General features: G+C 48.1%; 1 protein-coding gene across 1 annotated transcript; it reads right to left on the bottom strand.

The window, feature by feature from the left end:
- Window positions 1-6401: 6401 nt before the first annotated feature.
- On the bottom strand, window positions 6402-10936 carry LOC125756534 (uncharacterized; the record flags this gene model as incomplete). Its single annotated transcript, XM_049411399.1, has 3 exons — window positions 10691-10936; window positions 6528-7553; window positions 6402-6455 (listed from the first exon to the last, which is right to left on the bottom strand). Coding segments are annotated over exons 1-3 (1326 nt in total), but the record flags the coding sequence as incomplete, so codon positions are not given.
- Window positions 10937-15069: the final 4133 nt, after the last annotated feature.

The following is a 15069-nucleotide window of genomic DNA, read 5'->3' as shown; positions in this document are numbered from 1 at the left end:
TTCTTTGATAAGCTGCGCGTCGCCGGGGCTTTCCGGTAGACGGAAACGACAAAGACAATGCGCGCGAACTTAGCCAATAAGCCTTGCTGCTCCTAGCTCGCTCGCGCTTGCGGTCACTGCCCTTTACCCCTGTTCCAATTCAGTCAGTCCTCTCGGGCCTCGCCAGCTGTGCCTCGGTGCCTTCCCTGCCGGTCCCCTTGAAAGCCATTTCCTTTGGAATCTCAAATGCACGACGGCCCGTCTTCCTATCCCAACGTAACCCTCTTTCTCTCGGTCTGTTTGATTTCCTCGAGAGAACTTCACGCGCGCAAAGAAAGAAACAAAGAGGACTGCCGCTCGAAAGCACCTTAAAACATAAGGCAGCTGCATGAAAACAAGGCGGTGGTGCAAGCTTTACCTCTAAATTTCCGTGCAGTACAGAGCCGACGGCGGGTGCAGGTTTCTCTGCCGGGAGTGCTAGAAAGGGCCAAAAAGCAAACATTTTGTTTCCTCTTCGACTAGCTCTGGTGAACCAATACGAGTTTCGCATGACGCATTTCTAGAAGCATTGCTCGGTACATGTTAGTGTGAAGGTGCAGATGGCCTTGGGAGTGATGCTGCCTTCCTTGAACGGCGAAGATACCACTGACTTCTCAGCGTACTCGCGTGTTTGTTACATTTGCCGTAGCTTAGGTCCACCGACGCGAACGTAGAAGGCACATCAGACATGCGCAAGCACAACCACTAAAACGATGACCTACAACCGTTCTCTTTTAGTCACTCAAGTCGATGCTATAACTTTTCTCCCTTCCACCCATTAAAACAGCCATGGGTGCTCTAACTTCACTCGCTCTGTCCATAGCTCCATAAATGTACCTAATTTATTGCGTTACTGTTGTTGAATTAGTGATATCTATTTGAGGTACGTCGTTTGTCATGCAGGAGATGGCCGGCGATACTGTAGGCGATGCTAACTGCTTCGCCTGAACGTCAGCTTACACGCCTTACTTTCTACACTGTTTGGTGTTGTGCTACTACGCTTCCTCAAATCGCAGCTGATTTGGTCGACGCAGCAGACAAGTGCGCAGCGAAGTGTGATTCGGAGAGTGCTGAAGTGACAGGTTACTTATTGGATTATAGAAGTCGCACAGTTGTGTTCGCGAGTGTACTCTGTAGTGATTGCATACATGTACTACTCAGTTACCGCGTGATCTCATACTGTGTCGTACTGTGCTATGATAACGCGCAGATCAACGCATTACCTCGCTTTTCGTACTTCGTGAAACGCCACGAACCCAATAAACATTTGAACACACAACTGTGTAAGTGTAGAGGCGTGTGCATTCGGGCTGGTTGGTTCATTACTTGCTGGGAAAATAGCCTGAACAACTGGACATAAGAAGAAGGAACACAGAACAGCACTGTCGTACGCCTCCTCTTGTCGTGTCCTTTTCTTTACGCTGTTCTCCTAGCGTGTTATGCGACCGTGTTTTGTTGTAGGAGACCCTAAATAACCATTACTTTTTCGGCTCGAATCTCGCATTATAGTACATGTAAATAAAGCAAGGACATATAGCAGAGCCGTCTTCCGTAACCCAGAATAATGCGAATTAGCATAGTGTTCTATGAACAAAGCTGCATAGAAGTAATTTCTTGTGCCTGCGGAGAAGTTACTCTTGTGCGAGCAAAGTTTTGTTGCTGCTGCTCTGAAGTGGCGAGGCGGATCAAGGTAAGCAAACAGCGGAGAAAGGTAAACACTCCGCAAACACGAGAAATCAGCAACGCGGAAATCAAAAGAAAACGACGCTGAAAACAGCGGTGTGGCTGTTGTTTGCGTTACAACTCCTGCTCCTAGAACCAGGAGCGAGGCAATGAGCGCGGCTTGGACCCAGTGTTTGTGGGCTGCGCCCTCCCTCCACACCCAACTGCACGCTGACGAACAGAGCTCCGTGCCCCTGCTACGGGCGCGGGAATCGGCGCGTCGTGAGGTCTGGAGCGCGTGGAGTAAGAAGAGTTGCATCCTTGCTCGTTGCATGTTTTCTCATCTCACAGTGAGTGCGAAGACAGGGCTATGCAAAGTTTTCCTGGCATGTCGCTGCCGCTCGTGTACGCTTACCTCTAGTGCACTTTGTACCGTACAAAAAGGCTTGGTTTATTTTATTTATTACTTTCTTTTGCAATCTGGAGCTGTTTCTTCTCCTTGGCGCCTCTCACGGTTCTACGCTGCCGAAAAGTTCACGTTGTTTTTGTACAAAAATCAGTTTACGCGCGACATCAGTCGCGCAAGTGTCGTCTCATGGTGATCATCATTCTCTCTTTCTCTCTCTCTTAAAGTTTTGGTGTGCGACATCAAGTCAGTGCCACGTGGTAGAGAGTTGCGCATTCATCGCAATATGAGTCATCGTCCGTCGGCCGGTCTTTACGTATTTTCGACGCACTGGCATCCAGCTAAATAACTCGATGTGCACCTTAGGGCGCAGTCAGGTCAAACCACTTGGTCAACTTGTCGACGCTATACTGGTCCATCATGAGAGCCTGACAATGTCCGTGCTGCCCGCGAGATTCCGGTTCCGCGTTCTATACGCGAGAAGCCCTTCTTTCTTCGGCAATGCTCATACTACCGCAACCTTGTCGTCAACTTCGCGGAGATTGTTCGGCCTCTCATGGACCTTCTCAAATAGATTTGGACCTATTCGTAGTGTGCGGACCGAGCAGATACCTTTGCGTCGATAATTTCCATATTTGTGATAATAGGAATAGAGCGTAGAGTGTACAGCATGGTATGCGGGCTCAAGTGAGGATATCGCACATTCCACAACATGCGCAATGGTAGGCAGCGCTGTCACAGCTCCGACTGGAAGGACCAGCTATAAGTGGCATAAGGAGCAAGAAGGACTGCTAATACTATTTGATTCCTGGACTAAAGGAACCACCCACTTCGGAGCGCAGATTACCACGCTTGCTTTGCTCGCGTGCTTTTCTGCACATTGTTAATTCTCACTAAATCTATTGAAAGACAGAGTCTTTCAAGAAAGCAAACTTCGTTTGATCTCACCTAACCTGTACGCAACCCCAGATTTTCGTGATCTATTCCGCGTATAGCAACATCGCTACCATCACAAGATATAAGTCGTCCGAGAGAAGTCGTCGCGTTGAATCACCATGCTGTTATCGAACTGTCATTCCGTCATCGTGGATTTTGCGGCTTTTGTGCCCTTGTTTTCGGTCGTTTTATACTTGCAGCCATCGCTCAGTACATTAGATGCTTCTTTTCGTTTTGAAGCTAAACTAGAGGGCCATAATCTAGATAGCTACATAATTAAGAACGTTGACGGAGCTATCAAACTGGCAGCACAGTTACGCAAAAAATATTAGCCTAGTTGGACATTCCTTATGCGTGCTGGTTTCGTATACTTACCCAAGGTAGCAGCTACGAAAAACTTAAAATTAAGTATACAGGTTCCTTTATATTTCCGGAACTCAATTTCAGCGTTAATTAGCTGGAAAAAGAAGACAATATAAGTAGTCCTTTCAATTAGCATTGCCGTAATAATTACCTTAGCAATAGATATTCAAGAACACCCGTAACGGCTTAAAGTGAGATAAAAAAGCACCGCGATAATTCCTTCCTTTCTTTTTTTTTTTTTTTCGCATGCACAAATTGCTATGGGTCGCCTGAACCTTTCTTGCATTACGTCTGTTCCTCTTACCGTTTCTTTACATTTTACTTACTCCTGCTTATTTCATATATTTCATCAATATCACCCACTTTATCAGTCACGGTACGGCGAAATCATCGTAATTAATTTCTAACGACCCTTCCATTTCTCTTGCTTTTCTTTTCACACCATTCTCTTCCAGCGCGTTTCCCCGTTTCAGTCTGTTAGCCAGTGGCTTCCCACTTTCCTCTAACTCACATCGATGCCCCAATACCGACGACCTCATTAACGGGCAGGGCGATAATCTGAGTTCAGAAAACCAGCGCACACCCGGCTATCGCGTGCCGGACCTCTCCTACCGCTAGTCACCCCGCAGTATAGGGCAGAACCAGGTTTAAACACGAGAGAAAAAAAAAAAAAGAAGTGTACAGCGGGAGGAGTTCACCGGGAGTCGTTATCTATGCTCGCGCGTGCATACTCGCTCACCGCTTTCCGAGGAAAGGACGCGACCGCAAGCTGTATATAATACTACACCGTCGTCGTCGGTTGCGGCGGTGGCAGCGGTCGCCTATCGGACGAGAATCGATTCCCCCTTAACGGATTCAGCAGCGCGCCGCTTATGAACCTGTCCGCCGCAATCAGGAGGTCCCGAAGCAAGCCCGTTTATAACGCGGCGCTCGAACACACGCACACACACTCGCACACTCATACAAGTGACACGGCGCTTCACAGACAAGGAGAAAATGGGGAGGCCTTGACGGGAGCGACGCCAAAACCAAGAAGGAAACGAAAGAGGAAGGACTTGTCGCCACAATGACGCGGGAAGAGGAGGACGAAGGCGACGAGGAGTTGAAAACGACCGGGGTGGAGAAAGCAGTCAGCGCGCAACGGTGTTCGTGGTGGAGGTCGTGGGGAGGAGCCCGCGTGCCTTCGGCACGGTTCGGTCGGGGAATCAGCGGGGACTATAGGAGGAAGGAAATATAGGGCCGCCAGTTCCGCGGGGCGCGGACAATGTTATCGCCCCGGCGGATGGTCATCACCGAAGCAGCGAGCTTATCGACTTTTCTTCGAGTCGTATATACCGCGCGCGCGCGCGGCGCGCGGGTGGTGTTTGGGACACGGCGCGCAGCGCCGCGCGCGACGTCGTGGTTTGTTCTCTCTCCTGCGGAAGCCTTCGCCGATATTATACGGCACCGTCGGTCTCTTAGCGTCGTCATCATCGCCTAGCGTCGGACCACCGCTGTGAAAGAGCAAGGTCTCGCACGCGTGCCCGTCGCCTGACTGTAGATGACCAGAGAAAGTGTGCGCGCTTGCCTGTCATCCCCCGCAATCTCTCTCGGTGTGAACCGCGGTCGCCCTTTTAACGCTGCTACCAAAGCCTTTCTCGTACGCTCCCCTTTCGCTGTTGGCTCCCAATTGGAATGACAATGCCCTCCCGATGCTCCCTGCGACGCGCACATGCGCGCCTTTCCGTTGGCCCCTGGTGGGAAGAAAACAGGAAGATGGTAAATTCCGCGAGTTCCTGAGTCTGCGCCGGAACTGTCGCAGTCCCGGAGTTGGTGTGATTTCGTTTTTGTTTTCGGCGGCAAAATGATTTGGGCTTTCCTTTGGGAAAAAAATGTCAGTTCGCGGAAGGCCGTTATCGTGTTTTGGGCAATGCGTTAGCAAGAGGAAGTGCCCCGAATTTTCTCATTTGGCTCCTGCGATACATGAAGCCTCTTTAAGAAACTTACTCTAAACACCCGTAAGCGGATATAGCTACTGTATATGCTCTCCAAGGTGAGCAAATACAGTGATTATACGAAGGAGAAAGAGGGAGTGAGCTATTACTAAAGTACAAAGAACTCTACAAGCGTATAGGCAGGCGCTTACATGCTACTCCGCTTAGGAAAGGGGATTGGGGACAGAAATGCCCTAGGAGCATAACGACAGGAATGACGCAAAAAGAAATGAAAATATATGGTCGTGGCACTTAAAGGCAAGATAAATGTAATGGTTTTGATGTAAGCTGGTTTAAAGCTTACCAATTTATTTATTTATTTATTTATTTGATTTGTATACATACAAGCACAAGGACACAGAGAAAAGAGGGAGAGAGCAAGCTGGCAACTGCCACCAAGAGGGGCACAACGCCTGCCTGCTCTTTCGGGAGGAGGGAAGAGGCAGAGGAAAGGAAGTTAGGAGGAGAAAAAGAGGAAAAGAGATAGGAAAGTGAAGAAAAAAAATTGACGAAGACTTGGACAAAAATAGGTAAACACACACACACACACACAAAAGGAACGCTTATAGACGGGTGGCCAGATCTGTTTGGTCCATAAAGGTCAGCAGAGCTCGATGGGCCTGGTCGCGTCGAGATACACAACCTCTCGGAAAGAGGTAATCGTCGATGGTCGCGCATTTAAGTCCGAGGAATTTATATTCCTTAATCAGCAAAGCCCGCTGCGTAGCAAACGCGGGACAGTGTATTATAAGATGCTCAAGTGTTTCACATGAGCCACAAGCTGCACACAACGGACTGTTCACACGTCCTTGACGGAATAAGCGTTCGCGCACCAATACTGAACCGACTCTTAGTTTGTATAACAGTGCTCTGGAACGACGAGGCAAGCCACGACCACGAACGCGGGGAGGAAACGATCCGTTCGCGACACGCTGGTCTGGGTGCTGCTTTAGGAGGTGGCGGCGTATAAGCAGACGAGCGTTGTCCATCATAGACGAAATTTCCGGGCAGTCACAGTCATCATGATGACAAGATGAAGCGAGGCGATCAGCCTCTTCATTTCCAGCAATGCCCACGTGTGAAGGTATCCACTGGGCAGCTAGGGACATCCCGCGTGAGAGAATTTTGTGGGCTGATTCTACGATACTGCATAGAATAGGGCTGTCGGCCTCTTTTCCGGTGAGTCTGCTGAGGGCACCACGAGAGTCTGTAAGGATGACGACTTTCGATGTAGGCAGTCCTTCTTGCACGTACTTAAGGGCGACGTCAATCGCTGCGAGTTCCGCAGTCACTGATGATGACGGGTGAGGTATTTTAAACACTCGTCTGATGTCTGTCGAAGGACAAAAGAAAGCTGCAGAAGCGCCGAGGCCGTCGCTGTGTACAGATGCGTCCGTAAATACTTTAACGTAATCTCCAAATTCTTCAAATAAGTGTGACTGGGCTAATTGGAATAGTGCCGAAACAGGTTGGTCACACTTTTTGCGTATTCCTGGAATTGACAGGTGAATGGGGAAGATGCATTGACTGTGCCCTTTCGATGATGTCACAGAGGTGGTTTTGTCCGAATTGCCAGTAATGCCAGTAAACAAAGCCGCTATTTTCCCCATGCGAGAGAGCGGGCGCCGAATCAGCCTATTAACGAGTGCTTTGCCATCTGGGGCGCGGTGCATGCGCTCGATATGATGTAACGCTCTCTGGTCAGCTTGTAGCCTTAGGGGCAACTGGTGTGCTTCAGTGAGTAATGGAATAGATTGGGCCTCTCGAGGTAAGCCAAGCATGACTCGGAGGGCAACACGATGATCCCGTTCCAGTTGAGACATTAAACCAGGCGCAACATTCAAGACTGGCAAGGCATACATCACGCAAGAGAGTACAGATGATTGGTACACCTGTAGCGCTGTCGTCTGGTCAATGCCATCGCCCCTAGCAGTCAAGGCGGCCACATACTTGAACAGGGACAGCGATTTGCGCCGCACAGAGGCAACAGCAGGGCGCCAAGAAAGACGATCATCGATGATTACGCCCAGGTAGCGGTGTTGCTGTACCCATTGTATCGGTGTGTCTTGAAGGTGTAGCCTGCTCATGCTTCGACGAGCGCGTTGCCTAGGGTGGTAAGCAATCGCGGCTGATTTCGCAGGTGAAATGTGCAGGCCAACTTCCACCAAGTATTCTGAAGTTGCATCCAGAGCTCTCTGCAATATTCCACGAAGACGGGGACCATGGTGTGACGGACCGCTTACCCATAGTGCGATATCATCGGCATAAATCGCTATGCCTAGTGGAAAGTCACATTCTTGCGGTAATCGGCTTGGAAGTCCAGCTAGCACACTGTTAAAGAGAAGCGGCGACAAGACGCTGCCTTGCGGGACGCCACAATTAACAGTGCGAGATTGACTCGTTGCTTCTCCGACGCGTACTTTCATCCTGCGCTCCGATAGAAAATCACGCACAAAATGTAGCAGACGACCTGAAATTCCCGCAGTCATAAGTGCGCAAATAATCGCCCTATGTAGTACCGAGTCAAACGCTTGCTGTATGTCAAGGAATAGAACGTACGCAGAGTGCCTGCTTGCTCGAGCAGATTCCAGCGATGATACAAGATCTGCGATGCTGTCGAGGGCTGAACGGTGACGACGAAATCCACTCATGACATCAGGGAAGAAAGAGAGCTCCTGTAATCTGTCGTCCAGACGAAACAGTACCATTCGTTCCATCAACTTCATAACGTTAGAAGTTAGCGATATTGGCCGGTATGACTTCAGATGTTGTGCAGATGATTTCCACTCAGTAGGAATCAGAGACGTTCTCCACACTTTGTTGTATTCGTCTAGGATACCCTGATGAAAGGCTTCATCGATGTTTCGCAAGGCTTGGTACGTAACACCATCTTCGCCTGGAGCAGTGCGACGATATGAAAGGCTGAGCGCATGGCGCAGCTCGTCGAGAGTAAAGTCTGCTTGATCCATCTCACAGGGGGGACCACAGAAAATTGTCATCGAACTATCACTTGTCAACGAATTCAGGTCGCCGCTTGCGTTGTCTCTTGACATAGGAGAGGCGAAAAGATCGGCAAGTTCTTCCGCAAGAATTTGCGGAGACCGTCCAGTCGTTATGCACAAGGCTGCCGTTGGATTTTTGCAGACCTCGGGAGTTCGGAGGGCCTTCAATATGCGCCATACACTTCCAAAACCGTTCGCCGTATGCAATGAGCTACACAATGCGGCCCAGCTCCTTCGACGAAGTTGTTTTGTGTGCCGCCGTATGGCTGCATCTAAGCGGTTATATAGCGTCCAATCAGAACTCCTTTTAGAACGCTGCGCCCTCCTGTAAGCGCGTCGTCGACAAGCACGTAGCCTCAAGAGCTTCAAATCGGGGTTTGGTTTATCTACGCTCCGCAGTCGTCGTACCGTAGCTTGTTGTAGACACTCCCTCACGAGTTGGAACAAGTTGTCGTGTGACGGTGCTCCTGCAATCAGCCGACGGAACTTGTCCCAATTTGTCACACTGTAGGCAGCACTCTGGCGGCTAGGAGAATGTTCGGGAACCAACCAAATCGGCAGATGATCTGAGCCCCATGGGTCAGCTTCACGTGACCAGGTAAGGCATACATCTCTCGTTGATATGGCAAGGTCAATGGTGGATTGTTGCTTTCCTCTGCCGACAAATGTGGATGAGCCGTCATTAAGTGTCTGCAGGTCATGTTTAACAATAAGCTCATTGATTTCCACTCCACGATTGTCTTGTGGGCGAGAACACCAACGAGGATGGTGAGCATTAAAGTCTCCACATAGCAGAAATGACGGGCCACACCGGGATACTAGACACTCCAGTAACGTGATGTCCGAAGATCGTGTCGGTCGAAAATATATGCTTGCCACAGTCGTAATTGTGTCCCTGAGACTCACAGCAGCAGCTGCACATTCAAAATCGGCATCGCATATGTCACTTGCGTCAATAACTGAGAAATGTAGGTCAGCTCGTATGTACAATGACGCTTTTGAAGCATTTCGCGGATGCGTGGTGTTCGTGCACTGGAAAGACCCACATGCCGGCGCCGTGCATCGAGCGTTGCTGTGAACGCCTACATAGCCTGGAAGTCGGAGTTCATCTTTTCTTACGTTGGTTTCTTGAAGAGCTATAACATCCGGCGGGGCGTTCATTGCAAGGAGCCTAAGGACTAAATCAGCATGGCGCGGTCGTAGAGACCTGACATTCCACTGCAGTACATAGGGACGGGGCTTTCGACGAGTGTTCATGTTTTTAGTGAAGGCCGTCGATAACTGGAACGAGAGCCTCCAAAAGCTGTTCTGCGGCTAATGCTGCTGGTGTTTGACGACCGGCGATCAGAGATCTGACGACGTTAACAAGCATCTTAAGCAGATTGATAAGTTGGGCATCGTCGTTGACTGAAGCCGTTTTGGGCGCCCTATTTACAGTATTTTCTGTTGTAGACGGGGCCTTGTCGAAAGCTGGTTCTGACGTTTTCGGCGGAGCGACCTTTGAAGTGGTGACTGGATCCGACGGTTTTGATGGAAGCGCCGGCCACGATGTTGCCGAAATGCAGTAATTGTGCCTCCCTCCGTCACTCCGATTCAAGCTGACTGTACTATTCTTCGAACGTGCAGGTACATCCTTGGTTGTGCCATTTGCAGCTGCTTCACGGCTAGTACGGCTACGCATCTTGTCTCCTGATGCCTTCTTTTTCGCTTTCTCTTTAAGGACCTTCAGTTTTTTCTTTAGCATGGGACATTCCTTGTCTGTTGCCAAGTGTTCACCATTACAGTTAGGACACCGAGATGTCGCACTGTCACAAGAATTTGCGTCGTGATTTCCGCCACATTTAGCACAGATGACAACACTTGTGCAGAAGCCTTGTACATGTCCAAGCTTGAGACATTTACGGCATTGTAGGGGCCTTGGTATGAAAGGTCGAACTGGGTATCGCACTAGTCCGGCCTTTATATGACTAGGTAGCTTTTCACAGTCGAAAAGAATCTTCACACACTTTGAAGAGCCGAGCCTTCGAGCGCTGATGATTCTGCATGGTGGCGTGCAAACGATCATGCTTTTCAAGACATCGTCTGAAAGTTCCAGGTCAACATCAGATATAACTCCGGCTGTTACATTGGCGCTCCTGTGGTATATAAGCCCGCGTGTTGACACCGCATAGCTGGGACAAACCTAGCAGGGTTTGCACCGTCTTCTCATCTGTTGTGTCCACAGCAATGATATTTTTTCTAGGGTTGACTCGAACTTCTTGAATCAGACCAGGGGCCAGTTTGAAGAAAAAGTCATCAAGCTTCTGTTTGGAGATAGCGTTGAGGCTTACCGTGACGTCGACTGGCACATACGCTACTGTCGTAGTCACAATGGTGTTGTATATGACAGTCTCTTCACTTGAGGACGATGTCGTAGACTTCCGTCTTGACCGCCGATGCTTAGCAGGTACAAAGGCATCCGAGTCATCTGACCTAACGTCAGACTCGGAGTCGGCAGCTTCTGATGCCACCGAAGAGCTGAGCCGCTTCCTTGCAGCCGCAGGCCTATCCCTGCCGCTGCACGGGTCCACCACCATCTCCTCCATAGCAAGCTTTGCAGGGAGGGTCTCCCAGCAAAGCAGAAATCTTGAAAGCCAGTACAAATAGTGCTGGTTGTTGGAGATGCACGATGACGCACGATGACGCACAAAAATAGAAAAAAACTTCAGCACCGAAGGAAACTGCCAGCCGAACGCACGGAACTTCGTCGTCTAAAATAATTGACGTGACTAATTAACTCAAACTCGTTAATTAAAGATTCAATTATTTACTGGAGTGCAGTTGTTTATATTAGAAAGTTGTAGTGCATGACAATTTATGGCATATCTATTTTTTGAGAAATCACAAAAGTTGCACGGGGTTCGAGATATTCATCATCGAACTGCAAGTGCGAAATCGAAACCAATCACTCCCAGCGCGCGCAAAGCACGGCGGAATACCGAAACGACACGTGACACGGAAGCGACGAAATTTAAATAAAGGCGCACTGAAGCAGAATCTGGTCAGAAAAATCGTCAAGCTTTCTGAAATACACAAGTAGACAGCTTAATCTTTGCTTGCAATGGGTGGTGCTTATCTCTTTCTTTCTTAGAGTGTAAAGAGGCACGAAGATCTATTTCGCCTGTCTGCACGAAGAAGCGCCGCTGCGGCTCCCCTGAGTCCTATGCTTCCCAGACAAAGAAAAGATAGATATTGTGGTCTTCTAGTGCACAGTTCGAAAGAAACAGATAAGCACCAAACACTACTCAAAGAAGTAAAGCAATGTGCGGGCACAAGTGAGATGACTTGCAGCTTTCCATGAAAACATGCACATGGCCGCGGCGCGCCTTCAATCAAAAGTTTGTCAGTCCCTTTTGACAGGTAATTCCGGTCTAACGTAGCAGTACGGTCGCGCTACGTGCGCGCCCTGCTCGATCACTTTCGATTTCGCCCTTGCTAATTGATGACGAACATTTCGAACTACGTGCAGCTTTTGTGATTTCTAAAAAATTGGTATGGCATAAATTGTCACGCCCAACAACTCTTTACCATATGCAGCTGCCCAGAAATCTATAATTAAAAACTTAATAAACGAGTTTTTCTTATTTAGTCGCAACATTGTCATTTTAACTGTCCCAAAATATTTACGCCACGGTGCGAAAACGACAGGTGCCTTACTGTCATAGGATTTTTATTAAAACTATGTATTTTCTAAGAAAAAGAAGACACCCTGTATATGAAGGAGGCCTTCGTGAGCCACCAACTTTTTTTTTCGCTTATGTTTACCTCTTAGGCAGGCTGTTCAGGATGGCAGATTCGATTTCACGGTGCTTAATCGGTGAAGAGTGTTTACCCACTAAAGGAAGGAAATGAATGTACATCAACTTTAACGAAATATACGACTTTACTCGGTAAGCACACAGAGGAAAGAAGCAACATCATAAACCTCAGTTTCGCTTGTGGACAGCCGACTCGAAAACCGTTGATTAGCCGAGTTCATCAGCCGAGCCATAGCACATCGTGCGGCATCCCCACAGAACCTTTTCTCTTGTCCAGAAGGCATGAGATCCGGGTTGCCCGGACTGGCGACATTTCGCCAATTTAGCTCTCTTTTTGGGTCGGTGGCGGCAGAAAAAACGCCTTGGATACTTGGCTACTTTTTCGCTACTTTCTTGCACCCTCGATTAGGAACAATATATCAATATCTGGTGCCATCACAGCGGCTGGCGTTCGAGTACGCGGTATCAAAACATGGCGGGAAAGGCCTAAAATTGAGTTTGATGCATTACACAGAAGAAAACGTTTTCGGACACGTAGCTGGGGCTCTGGGAGCGCTGTTTCATGGCTCTTCATTTTCGACGACCGCGTGTTGCTGAAGGCGACCTTAAACCGCATTTGAAAATTTGGTTGAAGCGCACCAAAAAAACAAGGACTAGGAGAAACAGACAGGACAGCGCTTACTCTCACAACTGAACGTTAACATGAACGTAAACCAACCGGCCCAACTTACCATCTTGCCGCTTAAACCGTAATTCGAAGTCAGAAGGACAAAGAATAGCACTGCGCATACAGGGCGCTCTGCTCTCATCGGCTTTAGAAATCGGATGTCCGACGAATATCTTGTAACAGTTCTCGGGATTCGGTACGAACAGCGACCCAGGAATGTTAACTTCTCGCGCTTTGTCATCACGCAAGGAGTGACGGCAAAAGTACAATATATGCTACAATCCCAGAAACTGCGATCTTGAGCCCACTCATGTCGTACTCGGTTTTATTGTGGCCACAAGGCGGCATCCAAATTGAGTACGACGTGAGCGTGCTTGACATGAGACTGCGACACGAGCCTTACGTGACTCAGGCTAAAGAGTCACAAAAGATGCTTGAAAAGAGGATCATTTTTTGTATCAGCGCAGCAAGCTTCATCGTCCTTCAAGACCATGATTGTTAAAACCAACAATTTACACATGAATCGCAGCATTTGTGCTTATAAAGGGCTTATGCTGTACTTATTTACAAATTCGCCGAAAGACTACCATTTAGACATTTAAATAAAAATTTCGCAGCTTCTCTCAAGCACTTGTGGATGCTTTTGGCTACTTTTATTACTCTTGCCTCAAGTTCACTACTTTTTGCCTAGTTATTGCAATTATGTGCTATTTTTTCTCTTTTCGACCTGGCAGCCCTGAATAGGATGCAAGGCACATAACACACCGGGGAGGTTTTTCAGAGAAATGAATGATGAATGAATGATGAATGAATGAATGAATGAATGAATGAATGAATGAATGAATGAATGAATGAATGAATGAATGTTTAAAGCCACTTATGACAAAATTACTGAGACTAAGGGCTATGGCCATTCCACCCTGAAACAGTCGTCCCCACGCTTTATGCAGCCTTTGCTTCTGGCCTGCAGTGACATGCAGCGAGGGCAACTCGTGAACCCGACCGGGATGACTATCGTCCCGTCTTTCACGAAGATGCTATCATCTATCAGTTCTACATTGTCGCTGCAAAAATGAATAAATGAATGCTTAGTACCAAAGTATTTGCGGCGCAACTGAGAACGAGGTAGAAGAGGCGAGAAAACATGATAGGGTGCCAGTCCTATCTTCTCTCGTTTTTAAATGCGAAGCATTTCTTAGCGAACCTCTGGCACTTTGAGCGTTTCTATCTACGTATCTATCTATCTATCTATCTATCTATCTATCTATCTATCTATCTATCTATCTATCTATCTATCTATCTATCTATCTATCTATCTATCTATCTATCTATCTATCTATCTATCTATCTGTCTATCTATCTATCTATCTATCTATCTGTCTATCTATCTATCTATCTAGCCGCCTACGTCTGGGTGCTCTCATGATCGCCTCCTTAACTTGGTATAGACCAAAATTTGCATGGGAGGGTAAGAGGATTTGACGAATATGACTGCCGGGTCATGACATGAATAACGTAAAATCTTGTCGCGTACGTCCGTCAAACCCTTTCCACTAGACCACGTGTGGCACATGACCGTGTACCACGGGCCGAGGTGTACGGGTATGCGCCACAGGTGATTGACATTTATAGCTACCAAGGAACGGCGAGAACAGACATTGTTAACTTAAATGCTAGAGCGTTAAGGAAAACCAACATCGGCAGCGATGACTCAACGAATGGAAAGAATGAAAATTAGTTCACCAGCAGGAATCGAACCCAAGCATTCTCGTGGCACTCAGGTATTCTACCACTGAGCCACGCCAGAACTATAAATGGTTTGGAAAAAAACAGCCTACGCAGGCCGTAATACCGGTTGCAACGTCAATTGTGGTTGTGGCCTTGCTATCTAATTTTACAAGAGAGCAATAAACACTACACGATACTCCTATGATGTCTACTCCTACGTACAGGCCGTCATATCAGAATTAAAGTCTGTAGTTCCGTGTTGGCTCCGCTTTTATAGCAGCCTAATAAACATTACGTTTCTAATCCTATGATTCATCAAGCTATATTGAAGCATTGCTCGACCCCGGAGGAATATATTAACGAAAGTTACATATGATATCCACATCACCGCACCGTAAAGTGCACTTATTCCGCCAGAACGACGCAGTGTCCTCTTCATTTCTTACGAGGCTGGGCGATGGCCTCATGCTGACCGAGGATGATGCCAGATTGATTGACAGCCGCTCTGTAGGCTAGG

The sequence above is a fragment of the Rhipicephalus sanguineus genome, unplaced genomic scaffold (genome assembly GCF_013339695.2).
Source record: "Rhipicephalus sanguineus isolate Rsan-2018 unplaced genomic scaffold, BIME_Rsan_1.4 Seq117, whole genome shotgun sequence".
NCBI classification, from domain to species: domain Eukaryota; kingdom Metazoa; phylum Arthropoda; class Arachnida; order Ixodida; family Ixodidae; genus Rhipicephalus; species Rhipicephalus sanguineus.
This window is presented reverse-complemented; position numbering and strand designations above follow the sequence as displayed.